General features: G+C 40.4%; 1 protein-coding gene across 3 annotated transcripts in view; it reads left to right on the forward strand.

Moving 5' to 3' along the window:
* COL26A1 (collagen type XXVI alpha 1 chain) overlaps positions 1–25752 on the forward strand; it is a 236724-nt gene that overhangs the window by 180438 nt on the left and 30534 nt on the right. For all 3 annotated transcript variants that reach the window (XM_070742438.1, XM_070742446.1, XM_070742429.1), the window contains exons 4-7: positions 1224–1285; positions 7721–7874; positions 14512–14601; positions 16896–17048. In XM_070742438.1, coding sequence (XP_070598539.1) covers positions 1224–1285; positions 7721–7874; positions 14512–14601; positions 16896–17048 — 459 coding nt within the window. The remainder of the gene's footprint in view (positions 1–1223; positions 1286–7720; positions 7875–14511; positions 14602–16895; positions 17049–25752) is intronic.

Below are 25752 nucleotides of genomic sequence, written 5' to 3' on the forward strand. Positions count from 1 at the left end.
TTTATATGCCGCCCCTCTCCGCAAACTCGGGGCAGCATATAAATCCAATAAATCTAATCTAAACTGCCACGAGGCAGTTTATCTGATTCCTTGTTTTATCAAGATCGTGGGTTTTGCTGTTCAGGATTGTGTGTGTGGACTCTCTGGACTTTAGAATTGGACTCAATTTCCCGGTTATTGGGTGAGCAATTGGATTGCATTTAACCTGTGCCTTGTGTGTACCAGAAAATCCCTTTGACATTTAAAAAGGGAGCTGTTTCTGTTTTTCTGTTTATAAAAACTTTTGGGTTTTCCTTTTATCATGTGGTGTGTGTCTTCCTGGACTAATTACCCTGTAATTAAGGGCAGTTGAGACACGCCGACAGAACAATTATTATTATTATTATTATTATTATTATTATTATTATTATTATTATTATTATTATTATTATCATTATTATTATATCATGTATGCCGCCCCGAGTCTGCGGAGAGGGGCGGCATACAAATCTAAATAATAAATAAATAAATAAATTATTATTTTATTAGATTTGTATGCCACCCCTCTCCAAAGACTCGGGGTGGCTCACAACAATAAATGCAGGCCAGTTGCCATCACTGGTTCAGGACTCTCTGTAGTTCCATCCAACAATCTTCACAGAGGAGATGGAATATGTATTCTGAACTCCCAAGCAATTATATTGCAGATATATAGGGAGATTTGCTTCTCCCCACCCCTACTCTGGACACAGTTAAACAACCGAAGACTTCTGAACATCTGTTAGCTAGAATCCTTATTCATTGGCCCTTTTTTTTTGGTTTGGCGCTAATGGGAACCATAGTCCAAATCTTCTGCCACCCTGTTTTCTAATCCTTGTTCTCCAGCAAGTAAATTGAGTTAAAACATTTCTCATTGTTTTATCATTATTGTTTCCAGGCCAGCTTGATTGATAGACCCCTCTTTAAATGTTACAAGGATCACCCATCTGCTTCTTTCATGAAACTAATCATCTATTTATTTGCATTCAACATAGGAATGTGTACTGTTTTTGAAATGTTATTGTGTTAATAAATCATTACAATTTCCCCCCAGGGATTTATTTATTTTTTTAAAAATTGAAAAGCTAAGCACAAACAGTACATTTCAAGTAATTAAAATAAAATTAAAACCTGCTCAATATGAGTTGCTCATTTATTTTAACCATATGTTGTAACAGACTCGATGTTTTTTTTCTTTCTTCTAGAATGTATGAATTGCACAAAGCTCACAGATATGACTGAAAGGCTGAATATCTTGGAAGCCAAAGTAAGTAAATTATTTGGGAAACCATTCTCCTTGCCTTTAGCCTTCATCTACCTGACTCCGTTGATCTTATTTTAATTTTAATTTATTTTAATTTATTTATTTGTCAAACAAGTATAGAATTGTAGTTCGTATTAACATAATATAACTAGAAAGTAATGATTTTTAAAAAGGATAATAGGACAATAGGACTGAGACGGTAGGCACAATAGTGCGCTTATGCACGCCCCTTACAGACCTCTTAGAAATGGGGAGACGTCAACTGTAGTTTATTTAAGTTTGAAGATTTTGGGGTTAGGGGAAGAAATCACAGAGTCAGGTAGTGAATTCCAGCATTGATTACTCTGTTGCTGGAGTTGTATTTTCTGCAGTCTAGTTGGGAGCGATTTACATTTAGTTTGTGTTCTGTCGGGCTCTCTGGTAGTGTCCTCCCAAAAATTCACAGGTACAAATTTCAGACACACACACGTTTGAAAATTCAAAACAATGTTCTTTATAAAGAAAATTCACTTAACCTAAGCCCTCTTTTGGTATAGCAAAGAGCACTCGTCTCCAAACAAACTGATAATTTGTAAAAGTCCCTTATCAGTTCTGTGATACTTAGCTTGCAGCTGTGAGGCAATTCACAGTCCTTCTTCTTTCACAAAGTGAAACACACTTGGCTCTGGTTTAGTTTCAAAGCAGGGAAAAATCAGCACACAAAAGTTCAAAGTCAGTAAAGCAGTCACAAAACACAACGATCAGATAATCCTCCACAATGGCCAAACCCACAGGCTGCTATTTATAGCAGCCTCACTAATCACCACAGCCCCACCCAACCACAGGTGGCCTCATTTTCTTGGATAATAATCTCTCAGTTGTTGTTGCCTATGCATCGCTCTCCGCATGCGTGGCTGTATCATTAACTCTTGTTCTGAATCCAAGGAGGAGCTAGATAATTGATCTCCTTCTGAGCTGTCTGCCACACTCTCCTCCTCCCTGTCACTCATGTCTTCTTGGTCAGAGGAGCCTTCATCATCAGATTCCACTGGGGGCAAAACAGGCCTGCAGCATGAGGATGTCTCCCCTACATCCACAGTCCTTGGGGCAGGAGCTGTGCTAGAGCTAGCCACAACAGTTTGTATCTATTACGTGCTCTTGTGTTGTTGTTGTTGAAGATGGTCACTAACAGGACTACTTCAGATCTTAACAGATCTCAGTGTTAGCATCCCAGTAAACTTCCGAGAAGTAAACCAGAGTCCAAACCCTGGCCCTTTTCCAGGTTCCAATTTATTAACAAAGCTATTTGAGATACAGACTGGGGTCAAACCAATACTAAAATTTTCTTTACATCGGCCACTAACTAAAATCCAACCAACCAACACATTAGAAATAGGCTTTATCGTCAAGGTGACAATGACTTTCTTTCTTTCTTTCTTTCTTTCTTTCTTTCTTTCTTTCTTTCATTAATTAATTAATTAATTAATTAATTAATTAAATAAATTTGTATTCCGCCCCTCTCCATAGACTTCCTGAAATCTCAGTACCAAGTTTGTGGGCATCTTGCTTAGATATTCCTAGGAGGAATCTGGGTTCATAGTCCATTCCCACGAACTTGTTTACAACCAATTTGCTCTGAGAAATTAAGCTTCTTTCGTTATTTCTCCCCCATTATTGTAGTGTCCAGATGCTTCTAGTTCGATTGTAACCACCCAAAAATGGAAGGATTTTTTAAATGTTAGGTTGGTTAATGCGACACTCTAGTTATTCTCTTTCTCATGCACAACTCTTGTCCTCAACTCTTTAGGAGTTATTCCAGTGATGGGCTACCAAACTTTTTACTACCACACTGTGGGCGTGGCTTATGCATTTTGTTTCAACATCTTTCAGTGCAAGTTGGGTGTTCTGGGGTGGAGCTCCATTTTCGCTACCCCACTGTGCTTCCCCCCCATCCAGGCAGCAGCCCGCCCCTGATTATCTACTATATGCTGCAACGTCCTACCCGTCAATGACTACTTCAGCTTCAACCGCAACAACACAAGAGCACGCAACAGATTCAAACTTAATACGAACCGCTCCAAACTTGACTGTAAAAAATATGATTTCAACAATCGAGTTATCGAAGCGTGGAACTCATTGCCGTACTCAATTGTGTCAACCCCTAACCCCCAACATTTCTCTCTTAGACTATGCATGATTGACCTCTCCAGGTTCCTAAGAGGCCAGTAAGGGGCGTACATAAGTGCACTGGTGTGCCTTTTGTCCCCTGTCCAATTGTCTTTCCTTTCTCTCACTTATCATATATATTTTCTTTCTTTCATATATCCTCTCCTCTAAGTTCACTTTACCCTTATATATATTACTACATGTCTATTTTTCTTCCTATGTATTTGTGTATTGGACAAATGAATAAATAAAAATAAATAATAAATATATAAAGTGTATGTACACACACACACACACACTCAGCTCTTCTAAAATTATACACATTCAACCTCATTTACTGTGATAGGAAAAACATACCCAGAGCCCAGAAGGGGGGAAAAGGAAAAAAAATATCAAAATTTTGCTACAGGTACTGAGTATCTGACCGTACCTGTAGGAGCCAATCACTGAGTTGTTCCCAACATTTCCTGCCTAGTACATTCCCTTTGATTTTTTATGGCACAGTAAGTAGTGTTAATAACTCGGCTTTCCCTGCTACACTACATTTCCCAATAAACCTAGATGCTAGAATCACTGGCTAAGCTTAAGAGAATTTTCTTTTACATGAGATTTCCTAGACCAGGGATCGGCAACCTTAAACACTCAGAGAGCCATTTGGATTCATTTTCCACACAAAAGAAAACACCGGGAGCCACAAAACTCTTCCCATACTTGAATTAAAGATTCTGTTTCCTTCTGAAACCTTTTTTTCTTTGGATTTATCCATGGTTGGCCTACCAGGAGTCAAAAAGCTTAATAAATTGCATGTCGGTGGTTGTCGCACATTGGCAGTTGTGTCGCATATTTTGAGCAACAGGGAGCCACAGCAGAGGGATGAAGGAGCCACATGTGGCTCAGAGCCGTGGGTTGCTTGAGCTCTGTCATAGACCAATTCTTCATGTGTATTAGCCTCTAGCCCCTTAATCATTTTTGTTGATCTTCTCTTCTTTTTGGTTATCGTGGATCTTTGTTTTCAAGGCCACCAACACTTAAAAAGAATGGACATTCTTTTTAAGTGTTGGTGGCTTTGGAAACAAAGATCCACTCACGACAGAATACCCTGCACAACTAGACTTACAATCCTAGGCTTAGAAAGTTTAGAACTATGTCGCCTTAAACACAATCTAAGCATAGCCCATAAAATCATCTGCTACAACGTCCTTCCTCTCAACAACTACTTCAGCTTCAGCCACAGCAACACACGAGCACACAACAGATACAAACTTAAAGTAAACCGCTCTAAACTCGACTGCAGGAAATACGACTTTAGTAACCAAATAGTTAATGCATGGAACCCACTACCTGACTCTGTAGTATCATCAGCTAACCCCCAATACTTTACCCTTAGACTATCCACTATTGACCTCACACGATTCCTAAGAGGTCAGTAAGGGGTGTGCATAAGTGCACCAGAGTGCCTTCCTTCCCCTGTCCTAATGTTTCTCTCTTACTAGTATCATGTATATAAATATTGTTATATCTTTGTATACCACCAATACGAACTTGACAAAATAAATAAATAAATAAATGATGTACATGGCTTAATATAGTGCATACAGTATCAACCAATATTTAAGTCTCCGGAGAGGGGCGGCATACAAATCCAACAAATAAATAAAATAAATAATAAGTATTAGATTTCACAATGTATAATCTGTCCAGGACTATATATATTTGCCAGGTTCTCTGGAGCCTAGGGTTGGGGGTTTTGCTTTCTTTTTTTGTTTTGTTTTTCAGTCCTATCTGCCAATGTCTTTTAGCAATATCCATGGTGGATGATGAATAGCTTGTTACAAATATAAGGTTTGGATCGCTCCTTGAAAACTTGCAGTTATCTGAACTGAGTTGATATCATGCATCCCAGTGGAGGGCATAGGCTATGGTGCCCTGGATCTGAAGAAATAAGATTATACAAATGCTAGTTATGATTGATTCCTTGTTTGACAGCTAAAGGACTGCATAGTTTTTGCATGAGCACTATTTTTCATACTATAATTGTCTTTCTCTGCCAGCTTCCAAATTATAACTTCTCCCCATATCCTTGAAAGGCTTGTGCTGATTTATTTAAAGGAAAATAGAGTTTTTGTTGCACATGTTTAATTTAAACACATAAAAAAAACAACTGTTAACAACTATATGAGATGAAATGCATCTACATCTAATAGAAATAAATCCCAGTAAATTAAATCATGCTTTCTCGTAGATAAATGTGCCTACAGATTCAGACTTAATTTAATAAGAAGTCTGGAGGCTAAATCACATGATGAATGATTGAGGCAGCTGGATATGTCTAGTGCAGACAGAGGTCTTCAAACTTGGCAACTTTAAGAATTGTGGACTTCAACTCCCAGAATTATCCAGCCCAGCCAAGTTTGTGGACCCCTGGTCTAACCTATAGAAGAGAAGGACTGTGAAGAGGACATGATAACTATCATTCAGTACTTGAGAGGCTGTCACAGAGAATTGGGGATTGACTTCTTCTTTAAGACACTAGAGGGTAGGGCAAAAAGTAATGGGCAAAAGAAACCCAGAAGTAAGGAGAAATTTATGTGAACCGGTGGTGAAGATAAGTGGAACCCACCCCTGTTTCAATGTCATATTAACTCCCCTATGCTAGGATTTTTAAGTTTTCTTGCTTGTTCCCCATATAGGTATTTGACCCCTTTAATAATGCCCTTTTTATTTTATTTATTTTAATTCATTTTATTTAGTTGGACTTATATGCTGCCCAACTCCCAAAGGACTTTGGGTGGGCTATTTTAAAATTTCCCTGCTGTATCTCCTAATGTATGTAAGATACTATACAATGACTTTAGACTTGTGTTTTAAATATGGTTCTAGGAACTAGACTCCCTTGCCCTACAGATGACACCAACAATATGTTTTCCAAAAACATTCTTCTTAGTTTTTGCAAGCCACAGTCCATCTGTCCTGGAAGCTCTTCCTATAGGTAGTGTGTTCCAGGAATCCAAAGTTTTCTGAAGGACACCATCCTATAGAGCGCTGTTGAGACCACATTTGGAGTACTGTGTTCAGTTCTGGAGACCTCACCTACAAAAAGATATTGACAAAATTGAACGGGTCCACAGACGGGCTACAAGAATGGTGGAAGGTCTTAAGCATAAAACTTCAGGAAAGACTTAATGAACTCAATCTGTAGAGTCTGGAGGACAGAAGGAAAAGGGGGGACATGATTGAAACATTTAAATATGTTAAAGGGTTAAATAAGGTCCAGGAGGGAAGTGTTTTTAATAGGAAAGTGTACACAAGAACAAGGGGACACAATCTGAAGTTAGTTGGGGGAATGATCAAAGGCAACATGAGAAAATATTATTTTACTGAAAGAGTAGTAGATCCTTGGAACAAACTTCCAGCAGACGTGGTTGGTAAATCCACAGTAACTGAATTTAAACATGCCTGGGATAAACATATATCCATTGTAAGATAAAATACAGGAAATAGTATAAGGGCAGACTAGATGGACCATGAGGTCTTTTTCTGCCGTCAGTTTTCTATGTTTCTATGTTTCTATCCCTTGAGCAAATAGCTCAAAATACTTTTCCAGAGAAATTCCAGCTGCTCCAGTCCTCAAGGATAGATTAGGAGCTGTTCGTGGTCCTGATTTTCATTTAAACACTATATCCTATTCAAAAAGGTTTATGAGCGTCGCCCAGAAAGCAATGCACCACATTTTTTTTCTCAGCCTACAATAATGGTATGAATGCGAAACCTTAGATATACATTATTTGAATAGTCAGGAGTGCGTGTGTAAATTTTGTGTTTTTTCAGACAGGTAGCGTAGCTGCAGTAGTTGTTTGAAATGGAGTCTGTAAGTGTTAAATTTCTCACTGCAGAGAAAGAAACTGTTAGGAACATTCACAAACATTTATGTACAGTTTATGGAAAATCTGCACTTGAGAGAAGTATGGTTAGTCACTGGGCACAGAGGGTGAGGCCATTAGAAGAACAGAACAGAAGAACAGAGGGTGAGACCATTAGAACAAGGAGTGGTACCAACAGAGCATATACACTCCCTTGGTGTCTCGCTGGAGGAAGGCCATAGAATGGGACAGAGATTACATGGAAAAATAGGGAGTGTAGAAGAAACATCATTCTTTCCTGTGTGTAAGTTTCATTGCATTCAATAAATAATTGTTGAAGAAAAAAATGTGGTGCATTACTTTCCGGGCGACCCTCGTCTCCATATCACTTTCATGTATACAATTTGTTTTTACCCTTGTGTTTTCCACCCAGATCCTTTTACTTGAGGCTGCGGAACGAGCTTCACCTTCAGACAATGATCTTCCGATGATAAGGACTACAGCCACTTGGTATGATGATGTGGTGCCTGATGCTATTCCACTAGCTAATCCAGGAACAACCCTGAGGAAACCAATGGGACCTGTTGGTGAGCAGATTGCCTCGTGTTCTCATTCTGGGCATTTGATTTTCATAAAAATGGGAAACGCCATGTATTTCTTCATAGGCCAATTCTGTCTTTTTTTCTGCATTGAACTTGCGGTTCATTATTTAAATCAAATAACATTAAGTCTGACCAAGAAATGTAATCACTAGTTAAAGCATTTATTTATTTATTTATTCATTCATTCATTCATTCATTCATTCATTCATTCATTCATTCATTCATTCATTCATTTATTTATTGGATTTGTATGCCGCCCCTCTCCAGAGACTCGGGGCGGCTAACAGCAACAATAAAGCAATGTACAATAGTAGTCTGATGTTAGAAATAATTAAAAGCACATTAATATTATATATATATATATATTATTGTAAAGGCCTAGGGGGGGAAGAGGGTCTCAATTCCCCCATGCCTGATGGCAGAGGTGGGTTTTAAGCAGCTTATGAAAGGCAAGGAGGGTGGGGGCAATTCTAATCTCTGGGGGGAGTTGGTTCCAGAGGGCCGGGGCCGCCACAGAGAAGGCTCTTCCCCTGGGTCCCGCCAAGCGACATTCTTTAGTTGACGGGACCCGGAGAAGATCCACTCTGTGGGACCTAACTGGTCGCTGGGATTCGTGCAACAGAAGGCGGTCCCTGAGATAATCTGGTCCAGTGCCATGAAGGGCTTTATATCATTTGCTATAGAAGCATCTTATTTATTTAAACATGCCTGGGATAAACATATATCCATCCTAAGATAAAATACAGGAAATAGTATAAGGGCAGACTAGATGGACCATGAGGTCTTTTTCTGCCATCAATCTTCTATGTTTCTATGTTTCTAAATGCAACCTTTTTTTAATATAGCAAAGCATTAATTAATAGCATACAGGCATTGCTTTAGTTTTGTTATGCCTGAGATCATTGACTATTATTGTATGTAATGAATGTCTATTATATCCGTGGAGAAACAGACTGTGTGGGATTTATTGGCCTCACTTATTCTTCTCAGAATGCATGTAATTCAGAACAGGCATCGGGTAATTCATTTCATATCTTAACTTCCTAACAATAATTGTATTATGCTTTTTCAATGCATTTGAAAGACACTTGGTTGAGAAATAATTACACACAGTTGCTCAATGTACTTAACCCTCATAATGGAATTTATCCATTTTATGAGTTCTCACTATACAATGAACTATAAAGTGGTTGGGTTCACACAATGTGCTTAGCTCGCCATCCATTCAACACATAACGTGCTTAGCTTGCTGGGTTCACACAACGTGGTTAGCTCGCCATCCATTCAACCAAACTATTAAGTAAAAAAATCACGTCAGTAAAAGTTACCATATTTTTTGGAGTATAAGATGTAACTTCCCCCCCACCCCTCCAAAAAACCAGGGTGAGAATCTGGGTGCATCTTATACTCTGAATGTAGCCCCACCCAGCATCTCAAATGGAGGTTTCAGTGGCTGAAAAAAGCCTCTGAAATGGAGTTTCAGAAAAAAAGCTGTCAGGATCAGCTGACATAATATTCCAAATTGCAGAGAGAAGAATTGTAATCAATGTAATGAATTTAACAATGTAAAACTGCTTAGAATCTACAGATTGTAATGTAATCTGATTGGTTGACGAAAGTATATACCATGATGCACCTTTCCATAGGTGTGGCTTGGCTTGGCTTATGGCTTAGAGATATTGTAGCTTGGAGATATTGTGAGTTATTGTGGCTTGTGTTGGCTGAAGAATGTCGTGGCTGAAGACTTGTAGCAGAGTAACTGAGAATAGTAGATAGAGAATTATGAGTATTTTGTATAGTAACTGCTAGAGAGAGATAGCTACAGTGTAAATAGGGCCAGACGAGGAACAACGGTTAGAAGCTGACCAAGGAGAGATTCAACCTAAAAATAAGGAAGAACTTCCTGATGGTCAAAGCGATCAACCAGTGGAATGGCCTACCAGCGGAGGTTGTAAACTCCCCAACTTTGGACATTTTCAAGAGGAGATTGTATTGTCAATTGGCTGGGGTGCTGTAGGATTTCCTGCTTAAGCAGGGGGTTGGATTTCATGACCTGCAATGTCCCTTTCAACATACATCCATACATCCATACATCCATACATCCATACATCCATACATCCATACATCCATCCATACATACAGAAATAATAAACAAACAAACAAACAAACAAACAAACAAACAAATAAAGTAATTTTGCTATGAAAGAAGTAAATATTTTGCTAAGAAACTCTGCAGTACTTGTCTTCAATTTATCTTCATGATTACAGTTCCTGATATCCTGGTCTGACTGGCTAGCTGCTTTGGCTATCTGGGTGGGCTAGCTTCTGCAAAACATTACTCCAACAAAAGCTTCTGAAATGGAGCTTCATAAAAAAAGCCTCTGAAATGGAGGTTTCAGAGGCAGAAAAAAAAAGCAAGGCACAGAGCTCACAACCAATGAACCTGTTGCTAAAATTCACCCCGGGAACAGCTGATTGGGGATATTCCGGGAGGCCAATCCACCGGCCAATCAGTTTTTTTCTTATTTTCCTCCCCAAAAACTAAGGTGTGTCTTATAGTCCGGTGCGTCTTATAGTCAAAAAATACGGTAGTTGCTATGCAAATGGAGATACAAAATTTATGAGTAACTTGGTTAAGCATGCTTTGTACACCCAGCTATTAGCAAGGTTTGCTTTACTTTTTGCTCTGGGAATCACAGAATTTGAAGTGGCTTTAAGGATTGTGTAATCCAGTTTAAGCACCTCCAAGTAAAGGAAAAATAATTCCAATGGTTGGCCCATTTTTGGATATCTCTTACCTTTAGGAATGTTTTTCTCAATGTCCAACCAACATATACATTTTTTTGGTAATTAATTGGATTTATATGCCACCCCAAGTCCTCAGAGAGGGGCGGCATATAAATAAATAAATAAATAAATAAATAAATAAATAAATTTAAACCTACTATGTCCTGTCTTCTAGAACAGGGGTCTCCAACCATGGCAAATTTAAGCCTGGTGGACTTCAACTCCCAGAATTCCCCAGCCAGCTGCCATGGCCTAGAGGGGGAGCTCTTGCCTTACAACCAAGAGGTTGTGAGTTCTGTCCTAGGTAGAGGCAAGTGTAGGGTCTCCTGCTTGTTGTGTTTGGGCCTGGGCCAGCCGTTGCTCCCACAGATGGGAGAGACGCGGCACAAAGTGAATGTGAAAGCCTGGCTGACAGCCAGGAAGATGTGGCAGACAGCCAGGAAGATGTGGCAGACAGCCAGGAGGACGAGGTCATTGGGACACAGGATTCAGCAGACAGCCCAGGGGATTTGGCCTGCAGTCCCTCAGACAGTCTTTCCTCCTTGAATTCTTCTGCAGATCAATATATTGATCTAAGTAGCCGAAGAGCTATGCAAAGAAGGGATCGCTTTAAGGAGTATTACAAATCATTATAGGAGCACCAGGGCTGGGTGTGGTTCCCTTAATGAGGGCTAAAGGGATAAAAGGGGAACAAAGGCCAAGGCAAACTGTGACTGTTTATCTGTGTTGTTTTGTGGTTCCTGCTTTGAAGTTTCTGTGCCGTTGGAGTTTTCAACCCAGCTTTTTCAGACAAGTGGGAGGTGAAAACTCTGGGACTTGCTGTTTGCTTCAAAGATTCAAAAGGACTCCTGAAATGTCTTTGCTCATTCCAGGTTGTCTTTGTTTGTTTTTCCCTGTGTTTTTTGTGTGCGGCTGAAGTAAGCCTTGCATTGTTTTTGGACATTAAGAACTGTTTTTTGAGTAAGCTATTTTTGTTTATCTAATACAAGTTTGCTGATTAGCAGAGCACGTGTGTGTTTGATTTCTTTTCATTGGACTATTACGCATTGCCGAGCCAGTCAGGCAGAACACTGCTTGGGCAGGAGATTGGACTAGATCAGTGTCTCCCAACCTTGGCAACTTGAAGATATTTGGACTTCAACTCCCAGAATTCCCCAGCCAGAGAATGCTGGCTGGGGAATTCTGGGAGTTGAAGTCCAGATATCTTCAAGTTGCCAAGGTTGGGAAACACTGGACTAGATGATCTGCCCAGGTCCCTTCCAACTCAGTTAAGATGTTAGACTTAAAGTTGCCAAAGTTGGAGACCCCTGTTCTAGAAGAATTCTGAAAAAGTCTGTCTCATCTTCCACATGTCAGTCTTTCAAACATTTGAAGACAGTCATCTTTATTTTCTTCTGGTCTTTTCTTCTCCATGCCAAACATACCCAACTTTTTCAAGCTTTTCTTTTTATTTCTCCTCCCATTATCTCTCAGACTCAAATATGTTTTTGGAGCCACTGTGATTTTGTGAGAGTGGTGGGAGAAAGAGGCTTGTCTTTGACTTGATCTGGGTCATGCTAAAAATAGTTGCAGGCAGATCTCATGCTGAATATGTAAAAATGTTTGTTTTGTGACAGAAATTTCAAGGAGACCCCTGCTGCAGCTTATATTTTTGGCAGTGCTTATCAATTAAGAACGCAGCTTGTGAATCAATTAGGAAAGTGTCAATTATTATTCTTGCTATGTTATGAGCGGTTTCCTATTAGTGAATATTTTATAGTTAGACTGCTTAATTAGGCAAGTTGTATTTACATTTTGTTTCACATTCAACTGTTTTTTGACTGTAATAAGGATGCACACAGACACATAACTAGAGTATTTGTAAACATAGCAATAGCACTTGGACTTATATGCTGCTTCACAATGCTTTACAGCCATCTCTAAACGGTTTACAGAGTCAGCATATTGTCCCCAATGGTCTGGTCCTCATTTTAGCAACCTTGAAAGGATGGAGGGCAATTTTGAATCAGTCAGGATTGAATTGCTGGCAGTCAGCAGAAATAGCCTGCAGTACTGCATTCTAACCAGTGCACCAAAAGGGAAAAATGTCTTTCTTTCTTTCTTTCTTTCTTTCTTTCTTTCTTTCTTTCTTTCTTTCTTTCTTTCTTCCTTCCTTTCTTTCTTTCTTTCTTCCTTTTTTCTTTCTTTTTTTCTTTCTTTCTTTCCTTCCTTCCTTCTTTCTCTATCTATCTCTCTTTCTCTCTTTCTCTCTTTCTCTCTTTCTCTCTTTCTCTCTTTCTCTCTTTCTCTCTTTCTCTCTTTCTCTCTTTCTCTCTTTCTCTCTTTCTCTCTTTCTCTCTGTCTACCTACCTACCTACCTACCTACCTACCTACCTATCTATCTATCTATCTATCTATCTATCTATCTTTCTTGTGAGCCGCTCCGAGTCTCCGGAGTGGGGCGGCATACAAATGTAATAAATTATCATTATTATTATTAATGTTGAAAGGGACCTTGCTGGTCATCTAGTCCAACCCCCTGCTCAAGCAGGAATCCTACACCACCCCATTCAGATGGCAGTCTAATTTCTTCTTGAATATGTCAAACATTGGGGTGATCACAACCTCTGTTGGCAGGCTGTTCCATAGATTGATCACCCTCACCATCAGAAAGTTCTTCCTTATTTCCAGGTTGAATCTCTCCTTAGTTAATTTCCATCCGTTGCTCCTGGTCTGGCCCTCTGGTGCCCTGGATAATAGTGTGACTCCTTCCTCTCTCTGGCACCCCTCAAGTACCCGTATATTGCTATCATGTCCCTCCTCCTCCTCCTTTTCACTAGACTATCCCTGCCCCGTTCTAGCAACCTCTCTTCGTATGTCTTGGTTTCCAGTCCCTTAATCATTTTGGTTGCTCTCTTCTGTACCTTTTTCAGAGTTTCTATGTCCCTTTTTTGTTGTAAGCTGCCCTGAAACCTTCGGGATTGGGCAGCATAGAAGTCGAATAAAACAAACAAACAAATGAATAAATACATTTTGTAGTGAGGTGACCAGAATTTATTTATTTATTAATTAGATTTGTATGCCGCTCCTCTCCGTAGACTCGGGGTGGCTAACAACAATAATAAAACAACATGAAACAAATCTAATATTAAAAATGACTAAAAACCCTTATTAAAACTAAACATACATACAAACATACCATGCATGAATTGTATAGGCCTGGGGGAAAGGAATATCTCAGTTCCCCCATGCCTGACGACAAAGGTGGGTTTTAAGGAGTTTACAAAAGGCAAGGAGGGTGGGGGCAATTCTGATCTCTGTGTGGAGCTGGTTCCAGAGGGTCAGGGCCACCACAGAGAAGGCTCTTCCCCTGGGTCCCGCCAACAGGACCCAGAGAAGGCCAACTGTGTGGGACCTAACCGGTCACTGGGATTTGTGCGGCAGAAGGCGGTCCCGGAGATATTCTGGTCCGATGCCATGAAGGGCTTTATAGGTCATAACCAACACTTTGAATTGTGACCAGAAACTGATCGGCAACCAATGCAGACTGCGGAGTGTTGGTGTAACATGGGCATACCTGGGGAAGCCCATGATTGCTCTCACAGCTGCATTCTGCACAATCTGAAGTTTCCGAACACTTTTCAAAGGTAGCCCCATGTAGAGAGCATTACAGTAGTCAAACCTCGAGGTGATGAGAGCATGAGCAACTGTGAGCAATGACTCCTGAATGCAGTACTCCAGGTGTGGTCTGACCAGGGCATTATGCAGTGGTATTATTACTTCCCTAGTATTGGAATGCATCCCTCTTATTGACCCCTGTTGTTTGATACCAAAATGTTTATGCTTGTATTTTTAGGGCTTCCAGGACCAAGTGGGAGACCAGGACTGCAAGGGCCCAAGGGGGAAAAGGGAGAGATTGGTGAAAGAGGACCGACTGGACCACCAGGTGAGTGAAGTGGGGAGAGAAGCAGCTACACTTATGGGAGGACAAGTTGGCCGATTCCATGATAATACTTGAAGTTGGGCTACATGTTATGTGGCAATTTTACAGCTTCCAGATGAACCATATTCCCATAGTCCCCATCAATACAGTGATTTAGATTACAGGGACCTGGAGCCCAGCACAAATACCAATCTTCAGTCTTGGTGGCTGAACTGAGTTTACTTCTTGGCTACCCGTCTTAATCCCAAGGCTTAACTGTCATTAAAACAGTTTGTTTCCAAAACTTAAGAACAGGTCTCTGTCATTTATTCCATTTGAGAACTTCTTTGTGTGATTTGTCAAAGGTCCTCATTTTATTAATGAACATCACATGCGTCATCAAGGGCAACAATTTCTCATTAGTAGTAGCATGCTTTACAGGTGAAACTCGAAAAATTAGAATATCGTGCAAACATTCATTTATTTTAGTATTGTAACTTAAAAGGTGAAACTTAATATAGGGGAGATACTCACATCATGCAAGATAAGATAGTTCAAACCATGATTTGTCATAATTGTGATGATTATGGGGTACAGTTCATGAAAACCCCAAATCCCCCATCTCAGAAAATTAGAATATTACATGCGATCAATTAAAAAAGGATTGTACATAGAACAATATCGGACCTCTGAAAAGTACAAGCATGCATATGTACTCAGCACATTGTTGGGACCCCTTTTGCAGCAATTACTGCCTCAATGCAGTGTGGTATGGACGCTATTAACCTGTGGCACTGCTGAGGTATTATGGAAGACTAGGATGCTTCCATTGCCAGCGAAGCACCCGTTTTTGCACTGCTGGGATTCCCCTGCAGCATCACAAAACATGGAAGTCCAGAGATGAGGTTTCCCATGCAGGGGAGCCTCAGGGGAATCCCAGCAGCGCAAAAACAGTTGCTTTGCTGGCAACGGAAGTCCGGAGGCAGGGCATCCCAGCGGCAGCGGTGGGTTTGTAAAGTGAAAATAGTTTGTAAGAAGAGGCAAAAAAATCTTAAACGCCGGGTTTGTATCTCAAAAAGTTTGTATGATGAGGCGTGTGTTCCCTCGATTTTCGTGGGGGTTGCGTTCCAAGACCGCCCGCGAAAGTCGAATTTCCGCGAAATAGCGGCGCGGAAGTAAAAACACCATTTTTGGCTATGGACAGCCAAAAACTACCCCCACGCACCCTTTTTCAAGGCAGCGCAAGGAGCCGGGCTTGAAGTTGGGGGCGGGGAGCGACGAAAGTGCGGAGGCCGGCAAAGATTGTTTTGAATGTTGGCTGCCCCCACCCCCCCAGCGCCTCCGCCCCCCCCCCACCGCTACTGCCCGCTCGCCCGATCCACCCCTCTCACCGGCTTTCTTGGGACACGGGTCCTCCTGCAGCAGCGCTGGCGGCTACGGCTTCTCATCCTCCTCTTTCGGCCGGTAGCCGCTCTGAGCGCTTTGAGAATGCCTGCCTCACCCCTCACAGTCCCTTAGCTGAGAGCGCTTTCGTCCCAGCTATCAGCGAGGGGGCTGCAGGAGAGGCGGGGCAGGCGTTCTCACAGAGAGGGAGAGAGAGAGGGAGAAAGAGAGAGAGAGCAAGAGGGGGGAGAGCGGAAGGTAGAGAGAGAGAAAAAATGATAGAAAAAGGGAGAAAAAAAGAGAAATGAGAAAATGATTGAAGCAGAGAATGACAGGAAAGAAAGAGAAAGAGAGAGAGAAGTGACTCTTGGTGATGACGTATGACGTCATCGGGTGGGAAAAACCGTGGTATAGAAAAAAAAACCGCGGACTATTTTTTAATTAATATTTTTTTGAAAAACCGTGGTATAGCCGTTTCGCGAAGTTTGAACCCGCGAAAATCGAGGGATCACTGTACTTGACATACATACATACATACATACATACATACATACATACATACATACATAAATACAACACACCACACCACACCACAATACAATTCCCTTGCTCTAGTCTCCTGCTGACAGCCAGGACTTTCTCCACCAATGTCTAGAATTGGCGTGCAAAATATTTATGCTTGATAATCCAGCATTGGGAGGAATGGGATTGATAGACTGGGGGTTGGGAGATGAATCATGCTTGGCCATGCCTTAATCAGGGCAGAATATTGTCCTTCCTTTATCAATGTTTCACATATCTCAAACAAGATTTGTTTTTGCATTAAGGAACAGGCTCTGTGTCAGATGCCTTAAGGCTCAGCTTAATCCTCAGCAAAGGCAATGCGCTTCCAGTGCTCTGAGGAATCCTGACTCTTTCTTTGCTCTGAATTCTAGGACAACTTGGACCTCCGGGACCCAGAGGCTATCCTGGTGAGACAGGGATTCCTGGCCTACCGGGGCCACCGGGACCTCCAGCGTCTTCAAATCTCCCACTAACATTTCAACAAGGAGTTCTTTACTCACTGCATCCTGGAGGTGAAAAAGAAAGTAGGTCTGCATGTGGTTTGAAAATGAAATGTGCACCCTGTCTGTTTGTCCGTCTGTTTGTTTGTTTGTTTGCCAATTTTGTATGCTATCCAACTCCCGAACGGCTCTGGGCGGCTATGAATAAACAATGCATAAAAACAGCATAAAAACAATATATAAAAACAGTATAGAAACAGTATAAAACCTTAATGAACCCAGCCAACATTCATTCATCCATCCATCCATCCATCCATCCATCCATCCATCCATCCATCCATTCATTTATTCGACTTCTATGCCACCCAATCTCAAAGGACTCAGGGCGGCTTACAATAATAATAATAATAATAATAATAATAATAATAATAATAATAATAATAATAATAATAATAATAATAATATAAATGCAAATAGATACAGAACAATAAAAAGAAGTCGAATATAATATCTAAAACTATAAAACTCTGTAATAAAAAAGAGCCCATTAATTAAAACAGTCATGATCAGATGCATACATACAATTCATACAATTTGGCCATGTTAGTTGTTAGTTCATGGCCTCCCAGGCCTGCCAGCAAAGCCAGGTCTTCGTTGCCTTATGAATTGGCCCTATTATTGCCAATTCTGGGATTTCCCTGCCATCTTTTTCAAGAATTATAAGGTACAACACTTAATGATACTCCGGGTAGAAATAAACAGTTCAATCATATTAGGAACTAGTCAGTACAAATTGTAAGGATACAAGCAACAGTCATTTGTGGGAGGAGATTATTATTATTACTATTACTATTACTATTACTATTACTATTATTATTATGTCAATACAACACAGCAAACGAGATCACTATGCTGGATTTCGTATTTCATCACCAGTCGGGCGCTTCCCAAGCACCTAGGACTGCGTGATGTAGCGGCGAATTATGTTTGCCAATCCCAGTAAAGCGGCTTTTGCAATTGACAGATGGAGATTTTGTCAATTCTGATGGTTTTCAAATGTCCGCTAAGATCCTTTGGCACTGCGCCCAGCGTGCCAAGTACCACTGGGATCACTTTCACTGGCTTATGCCAGAGTCGTTGCAGCTCGATTTTTAGATCTTCGTATTTCACTAATTTCTCTAGCTGCTTCTCCTCAATTCTGCTGTCCCCTGGGATTGCGATTTCAATGATCCATACTTTCTTTTTCTTCACAATCAGGATGTCTGGTGTGTTATGCTTCAGAATTCGGTCAGTCTGAAGTTGGAAGTCCCATAGTAGTTTTGCTTGCTCATTTTCAACCACTTTTTTGGGCTTATGATCCCACCAGTTCTTTGCCACTGGTAAATGGTAGTTCCAGCACAAGTTCCAGTGGATCATCTGTGCTGCTATTATTATTATTATTATTATTATTATTATTATTATTATTATTATTATTATTATTATTATTATTATTAAGATTTGTATGCCGCCCCTCTCCGAAGACTTGGAGCCGCATACAAATGAGTGATGGGAACGATGATAAGATTAATAGTAGTGCAGCTTTAGTAACAAAGAAACATAGAAGACTGGCGGCAGAAAAAGACCTCATGGTCCATCTAGTCTGCCCTTATACTATTTTCTGTATTTTATCTTAGGATGGATATATGTTTATCCCAGACATGTTTATATTCAGTTACTGTGGATTTACCAACCATGTCTGCTGGAAGTTTGTTTCAAGGATCTACTACTCTTTCAGTAAAATAATATTTTCTCATGTTGCTTTTGACCTTTCCTCCAACTAACAACTAAGTAAATTCTGTTCTGTTCTATTCAATTCTAAAATTTAAGCTGCAGTTCCAGATTGCTAACAGCAGAGGGAAGCAGAACCTAAGTAATGATGAAAAGCCAACTGCTAATGGCAAAGGGCTGGTGACTCTGATGATGTGCTTTGATGATTATTATCAAGTTAGTGTTGATTCTTAGCAACCACGTGGATAGATTTCCACCCCTCCCGATGTGCTTAACCTCATCTTCTAGATCTTCCAATGAGGCATCCATTGCCACTATAACTGAGTCTTAACATTTTGCTGATGGTCGTCCCGTTCTCTTCTTCCTTCTACCTTTTCCACCATTGTGGACTCCTCAAGGGAAAAGATATTTGCATAAAGTATAGAAACATAGAAACAAAGAAGACTGATGGCAGAAAAAGACCTCATGGTCCATCTAGTCTGCCCTTATACTATTTCCTGTATTTTATCTTACAATGGATATATGTTTATCCCAGGCATGTTTAAATTCAGTTACTGTGGATTTACCAACCACGTCTGCTGGAAGTTTGTTCCAAGGATCTACTACTCTTTCAGTAAAATAATATTTTCTCCTGTTGCTTTTGATCATTCCCCCAACTAACTTCAGATTGTGTCCCCTTGTTCTTGTGTTCACTTTCCTACTAAAAACACTTCCCTCCTGGACCTTATTTAACCCTTTAATATATTTAAATGTTTCGATCATGTCCCCCCCTTTTCCTTCTGTCCTCCAGATTATACAGATTGAGTTCATTCAGTCTTTCCTGATACGTTTTATGCTTAAGACCTTTCACCATTCTTGTAGCCCGTCTTTGGACCCGTTCAATTTTGTCAATATCTTTTTGTAGGTGAGGTCTCCAGAACTGAACACAGTACTCCAAATGTGGTCTCACCAGCGCTCTATATAAGGGGATTACAATCTCCCTCTTCCTGCTTGTTGTACCTCTAGCTATGCAGCCAAGCATCCTACTTGCTTTTCCTACCGCCCGACCACACTGCTCACCCATTTTGAGACTGTCAGAAATCGCTACCCCTAAATCCTTCTCTTCTGAAGTTTTTGCTAACACAGAACTGCCAATGCAATACTCAGATTGAGGATTCCTTTTCCCCAAGTGCATTATTTTACATGAAGTATGATAGTGTGACTCTGTCCTTTGTGCCTCAAATGAGAACTCTGGATTCATTTGTGTGTTGTTGTTTTCTTGGCTGTCCATGGTATTCTCAAGAATCTTCTCCAGCGGTCAAAAACCATCAATAGTTTTTCTACCTTCCTAACCCGGGGTCAGCCTGTTTTTCAGAGGTTTTCTGCATTAAGCTGGTTTTTGCTTTCTTATTTCACCACAAGTGCTCCAAGTGTATTGAGACCTAGCTCCCATCATTTCTGAGCCATTGCTGTGAAAAGTTTCTACTGTCACGGAATTCCAGGGCATCCAGTATGAGATGACCAGTCTAGCAAATAGGACTTTTAAGCTATCCTGGGCAGCTTTTTGATGACAGCTGTAACTGGAAGGATGCCAACTTTAAGTCAGTTTAAACCACGTCACTTTACAGGATTTTATAGTTCTTTGGGTTAAATCACTGCTTCCTTTCTGTGGTTGGAAGAAAACAAAAAGGAAGATGTTAGTTTTAATATCTCAAGCAATTTAATTTGATCTTTGGTTGGTTTCAATATTTTGCAGTTTTCTTCTTTTTATTTGCCCTTGTTGACCTGTTCTATTCTGCTTCATAATCCTTGATAAAATAAAATGTTGGAATTTATATGTTCCCGTCAGTATTGGTACGTTCTTCTTTCATTACTTAAGAAAAGTTGGTTTTGCAGCAGCCGCAGGGCCACTAGGTGGGAGTCAAGGACCATGATGTAATGATCTTGGTGAGGACAATAATAATGCTGGAGTATCCACTTTCACCTGATTTATTTATTTATTTAATTTATTTATTGGATTTGTATGCTGTCCCTCTCTGCAGACTCAGGGCGGCTAACAACAATAATAAAAACAGCATGTAACAATCCAATACTAAAACAACTAAAAAACCCATTATTATAAAAACCAAACATACATACAAACATACCATGCATAAAATTGTAAAGGCCTAGGGGGAAAGAATATCTCAGTTCCCCATGCCTGGTGGCAGAGGTTGGTTTTAAGAAGCTTACGAAAGGCAAGGAGGGTGGGGGGCAATTCTAATCTCTGGGGGGAGTTGGTTCCAGAGGGCTGGGGCTACCACAAAGAAGGCTGTTCCCCTGGGTCCCGCCAAATGACATTGTTTAGTTGATGGGACCCGGAGAAGGCCCACTCTGTGGGACCTAACTGGTCGCTGGGATTCGTGCAGCAGAAGGCGGTCCCTGAGATAATCTGGTCCGGTGCCATGAAGGGCTTTATAGGTCATAACCAACACTTTGAATTGTGACCGGAAACTGATCAGCAACCAATGCAGACTGCGGAGTGTTGGTCTAACATGGGCATATTTGGGAAAGCCCATGATTGCTCTCGCAGCTGCATTCTGCACGATCTGAAGTTTCCGAACACTTTTCAAAGGTAGCCCCATGTAGAGAGCATTACAGTAGTCGAGCCTCGAGGTGATGAGGGCATGAGGGACTGTGAGCAGTGACTCCCAGTCCAAATAGGACCTCAACTGGTGCACCAGGCGAACCTGGGCAAACGCCCCCCTCGCCACAGCTGAAAGATGTTTCTCTAATGTGAGCTGTGGATCGAGGAGGACGCCCAAGTTGCGGACCCTCTCTGAGGGGGTCAATGATCCCCCCAGGATGATAGATGGACAAATAGAATTGTCCTTGGGAGGCAAAACCCACAGCCACTCCATCTTATATCTGTCTGTCTGTCTGTCTGTCCATCCATCCAAGTCATCTAAGTCATTTATAAAGATAAAGAAATTGAAAAGTATTGGGCCTAAGAGCCTTGTGGTACCCAACTGCTTACTGCTCTCAATATGGACTTAGACCTATTAAAGACTACTTGTTGAATACAGTTTGCCATCCAATTGTAGATCTATCTGGTGTGAGGTTGCCTATCCCACTTTTCTCTAGTTTATGAAGAAGTAGGTTATGATCTACTTTGTCGAATGCTTTGCTGAAGTCTAGGTATTTAACGTCCACAGTGTTTCGCTAGTCTACTGTACTGCTAAAAAAAATAAATAAAGGGAACATTTAAACAACAGAATATAACTCCCAGTAAATCAAACTTCGGTGAAATCAAACTCTCCACTTAGGAAGCAACACTGATTGACAATCAATTTCATTTTGTTGTCAGCACATTCAACTTCGTACCGAACAAAGTATTCCATGCAAATATTTCATTCATTCAGATCTAGGATGTGTTATTTGAGTGTTCCCTTTATTTTTTTGAGCAGTGTAGTTTAGTCACAGAGTTGAAGAATGAAATGAGATTGGTTTGGCATGATCTGTTTAAACAAACCTGTGCTGGCTGCTAGTTATTACTTTATTTGTTTCTAGATGTTGACAGATCTGTTTTTTTATTATCTTTTCCAGTATCGTGCCAGGTATTGATGTTAGGCTAATTAGTCTGCAGGGTCGCTTCCCCCTCCTCCTTTTTGGAAAATGGGAACCACATCAGCTCTTTTCCAGTCCTCTGGTAGTTCCCTGATATTCCAGGATTTTTGAAAAATGTGGTGCAGTGGTTCTGAGATGACATCTGCCAGCTCCTTTAGTACTCTAGGGCAGTGTTTCCCAACCTTGGCAACTTGAAGATATCTGGACTTCAACTCCCAGAATTCCCCAGCCAGCATTTGCTGGCTGGGGAATTCTGGAAGTTGAAGTCCAAATATCTTCAAGTCGCCAAGGTTGGGAAACACTGATCTAGGGTATAATTTATTTATTTTATTTATTTATTCATTTGTCCAATACATAAATACATAGGAAGAAAAATAGACATGTAGTAATATATATAAGGGTAAAGGTGAACTTATAGGAGAGGATATATGAAAGGAAGAAAATATATATGAAAAGCAAGAGAAAGGAAGACAATTGGACAGGGGACGAAAGGCACACCGGTGCACTTATGTACGCCCCTTACTGGCCTCTTAGGAACCTGGAGAGGTCAATCGTGGATAGTCTAAGGGAGAAATGTTGGGGGTTAGGGGTTGATACTATTGAGTCCAGTAATGAGTTCCACGCTTCAACAACTCGATTGTTAAAGTCATATTTTTTACAGTCAAGTTTGTAGCGGTTAATATTAAGTTTTAATCTGTTGCGTGCTCTTGTGTTGTTGCGGTTGAAGCTGAAGTAGTCATTGACTGGTAGGACGTTGCAGCATATGATCTTGTGGGCAATACTTAAATCGGGTTTTAGGCGCCGTAGTTCTAAGCTTTCTAGGATTTTTGAAAAATGTGGTGCAGTGGTTCTGAGATGACATCTGCCAGCTCCTTTAGTACTCTAGGGCAGTGTTTCCCAACCTTGGCAACTTGAAGATATCTGGACTTCAACTCCCAGAACTCCCCAGCCAGCATTCGCTGCCTGGGGAATTCTGGGAGTTGAAGTCCAAATATCTTCAAGTCGCCAAGGTTGGGAAGCACTGATCTAGGGTATAATCCATCTGGTCCTGGTGATTTGTATTCATCAAGTTCAGTCAGGTGTCTTGCAGGTTTTTTGCTTATTTAACTTTGGTTTCTAGTCTGTTTTTTGCAGTTATATTTCTGGTAGGTTGGGTTATAATTTCTTTTATGTGAAGACTGATGCAAAGAATGAGTTAAGCATGAGTCTCCGGAGAGGGGCGGCATACAAATCCAATAAATAAAATAAAATAAAATAAAATAAAATAAAATAAATAAGCAGCTCTGCTTTCTTTCTGTTGCCTGTTACTTCCTTGCCCTCTTTTCTCTTTAGTGAACCAACTGTTTCCTTGATTATTTTCTTGTTATTTATATGTTGAAAGAAACTTTTTTGTTTTATTAAAACAAAACTTTGGTACCATCACATAGGCTTGCAGGAAAATAACTTTTTTGAAATCTTTTATTAATGGATACCAGCAGATCCATAACAAAAGGATAGAGAAAAAACTGCAGATGGGTCAAAGGGAACTATTGCCTATTGAAGTTTATTACATACATAAAATAAACTCCCCATTGCATCTTAGGGATCTGTAAATGGAAATGAATGCTGGGTGTTCTTTTTAATCCAGAATTCAGAAAAAGAGCAGAATGAAGATGGGGTGAATTTGCAGGACAGTGAACGAATGGAAAAATGGAAAAAAAGCATGCTAGTAATTATTCCGGTATTGTTCAGGCTTGTTTTTTGTTTCGCCGGAGGGTAGGGCTAGAAGCAATTAAAGGCAAATTACAGGGAACAGAGTTTGGCTCAACGTTAGGAGAAATTCTTATTCTAATGGTAAGAGTTGATCGACAATGCAAATAACTGTCTGAAGACGTACAGGGCTTCCTTTCGAGGCTAGACAGCAAACAGTCAAGAATCATGCGGCTGTATCTTGTATTGTACTATAAGAACATAAGACATTGTTTTTATTACTGCTGTTAGCCGCCCCGAGTCTACGGAGAGGGGCGGCATACAAATCCAATAAATAAAATAAATAAAAGAACCTAAGTAGAGCCATGCTGAATCAGGCCAAAGCCCATCGAGTCCAGTATTCTGTGTCACACAGTGGCCCACCAATTGTCCATGGGGATCTTGAACAGAAAGAGAAGGCAAGACCCTCCCTTTCCCCGACCCCCAATAAATGGTACCAAGGGAATCTAACCTGCCTTAACCAACATAGAGGCGGCACTTGGACATCTGTTTCAATACCACCGATACACTTGGCATTCATGAATCTGTCTAATCCTGCTTTGAACTATCAAGGCTGACAGCTGTCACAACCTCTTCTGGAAGTGAATTCCATAAACCAGTTACACTCTGGGTGAAGAAATATTTCAATTTATTTGTCCTCGCTTTCTTACCTATGAGCTTTAGGGAGTGCCCCCTTGTCCTAGTATTGTGTGATAGAGAAAAGAATTTTTCTCTATCCACTTTCTATCCCATGCATGATTTTATACACATCAATCAAGTCACCTCTTAAACGCCATGTTTCAAGGCTGAAGGGACCAAGGCATTGCAACCTGGTTTCATAAGAGAAGTGCTCCATTTCCTTGATCGTTCTTAATGCCCTTTTTTGCACCTTTTCCTTTTTTGCATCAATATATCCTTCTTGAGTATAACTATGCTCAAGTATAAGAGTATAGTTATACTCTTAGAGTAGAGTATAACTATACTATAAGAGTAGTAGATGCTTGTAACAAACTTCCACAAGACGTGGTTAGTAAATCCACAGTAACTGAATGTAAACTTGCCTGGGGTAAACATATATCCATCCTAAGATAAAATACAGGAAATAGTATAAGGGCAGACTAGATGGACCACAAGGTCTTTTTCTGTCATCAGTCTTCTACGTTTCTTTTTTTAATTTTTTTAAAGAAATATTTTTATTGTTTTCAAAATAAAAAAACATAACAAGACAGACTAACATAAAATAGACAAAACATAACACATAACAAAAAAGGGAGCTACAATTGCTCCGCTCAGTATTGAAGTCATCTTAGTACAGAAAGGAAAAATTAATTATAGTTTAGATCAGTGATTTTCAACCTTTTTTGAGCCGCGGCACATTTTTTACATTTACGAAACCCTGGGGCATATTGAGGGGGGGGGGCAGCTAAAAAAAGTTTGGACAAAAAAATTCTTTCTCTCTCTTCCTCCCCTTCGCTCTATTTCTTTCTCCCTCCATCTTTCTCTCCCGTCCTTCCTCTTTCTCTCTCTCCATCCCTCTTTCTTTCTCTTCCTTCCTTCCTCTCTTTTTTGCTCTCTTTCTCTCCCTCCCTACATCCCTCTATGTCTTTCTCTCTCTCTCCTTCCCTCCCTCTCTTTCTCTCTCTCTTTCTCTTCTCTTTCTCCCTCTCTTGCTTTCTTTCTCTCTTGTTCTTTCTCTCTCTCGCTCTTT

Source organism: Erythrolamprus reginae, chromosome 1 (genome assembly GCF_031021105.1).
Source record: "Erythrolamprus reginae isolate rEryReg1 chromosome 1, rEryReg1.hap1, whole genome shotgun sequence".
NCBI classification, from domain to species: Eukaryota; Metazoa; Chordata; class Lepidosauria; order Squamata; family Dipsadidae; genus Erythrolamprus; species Erythrolamprus reginae.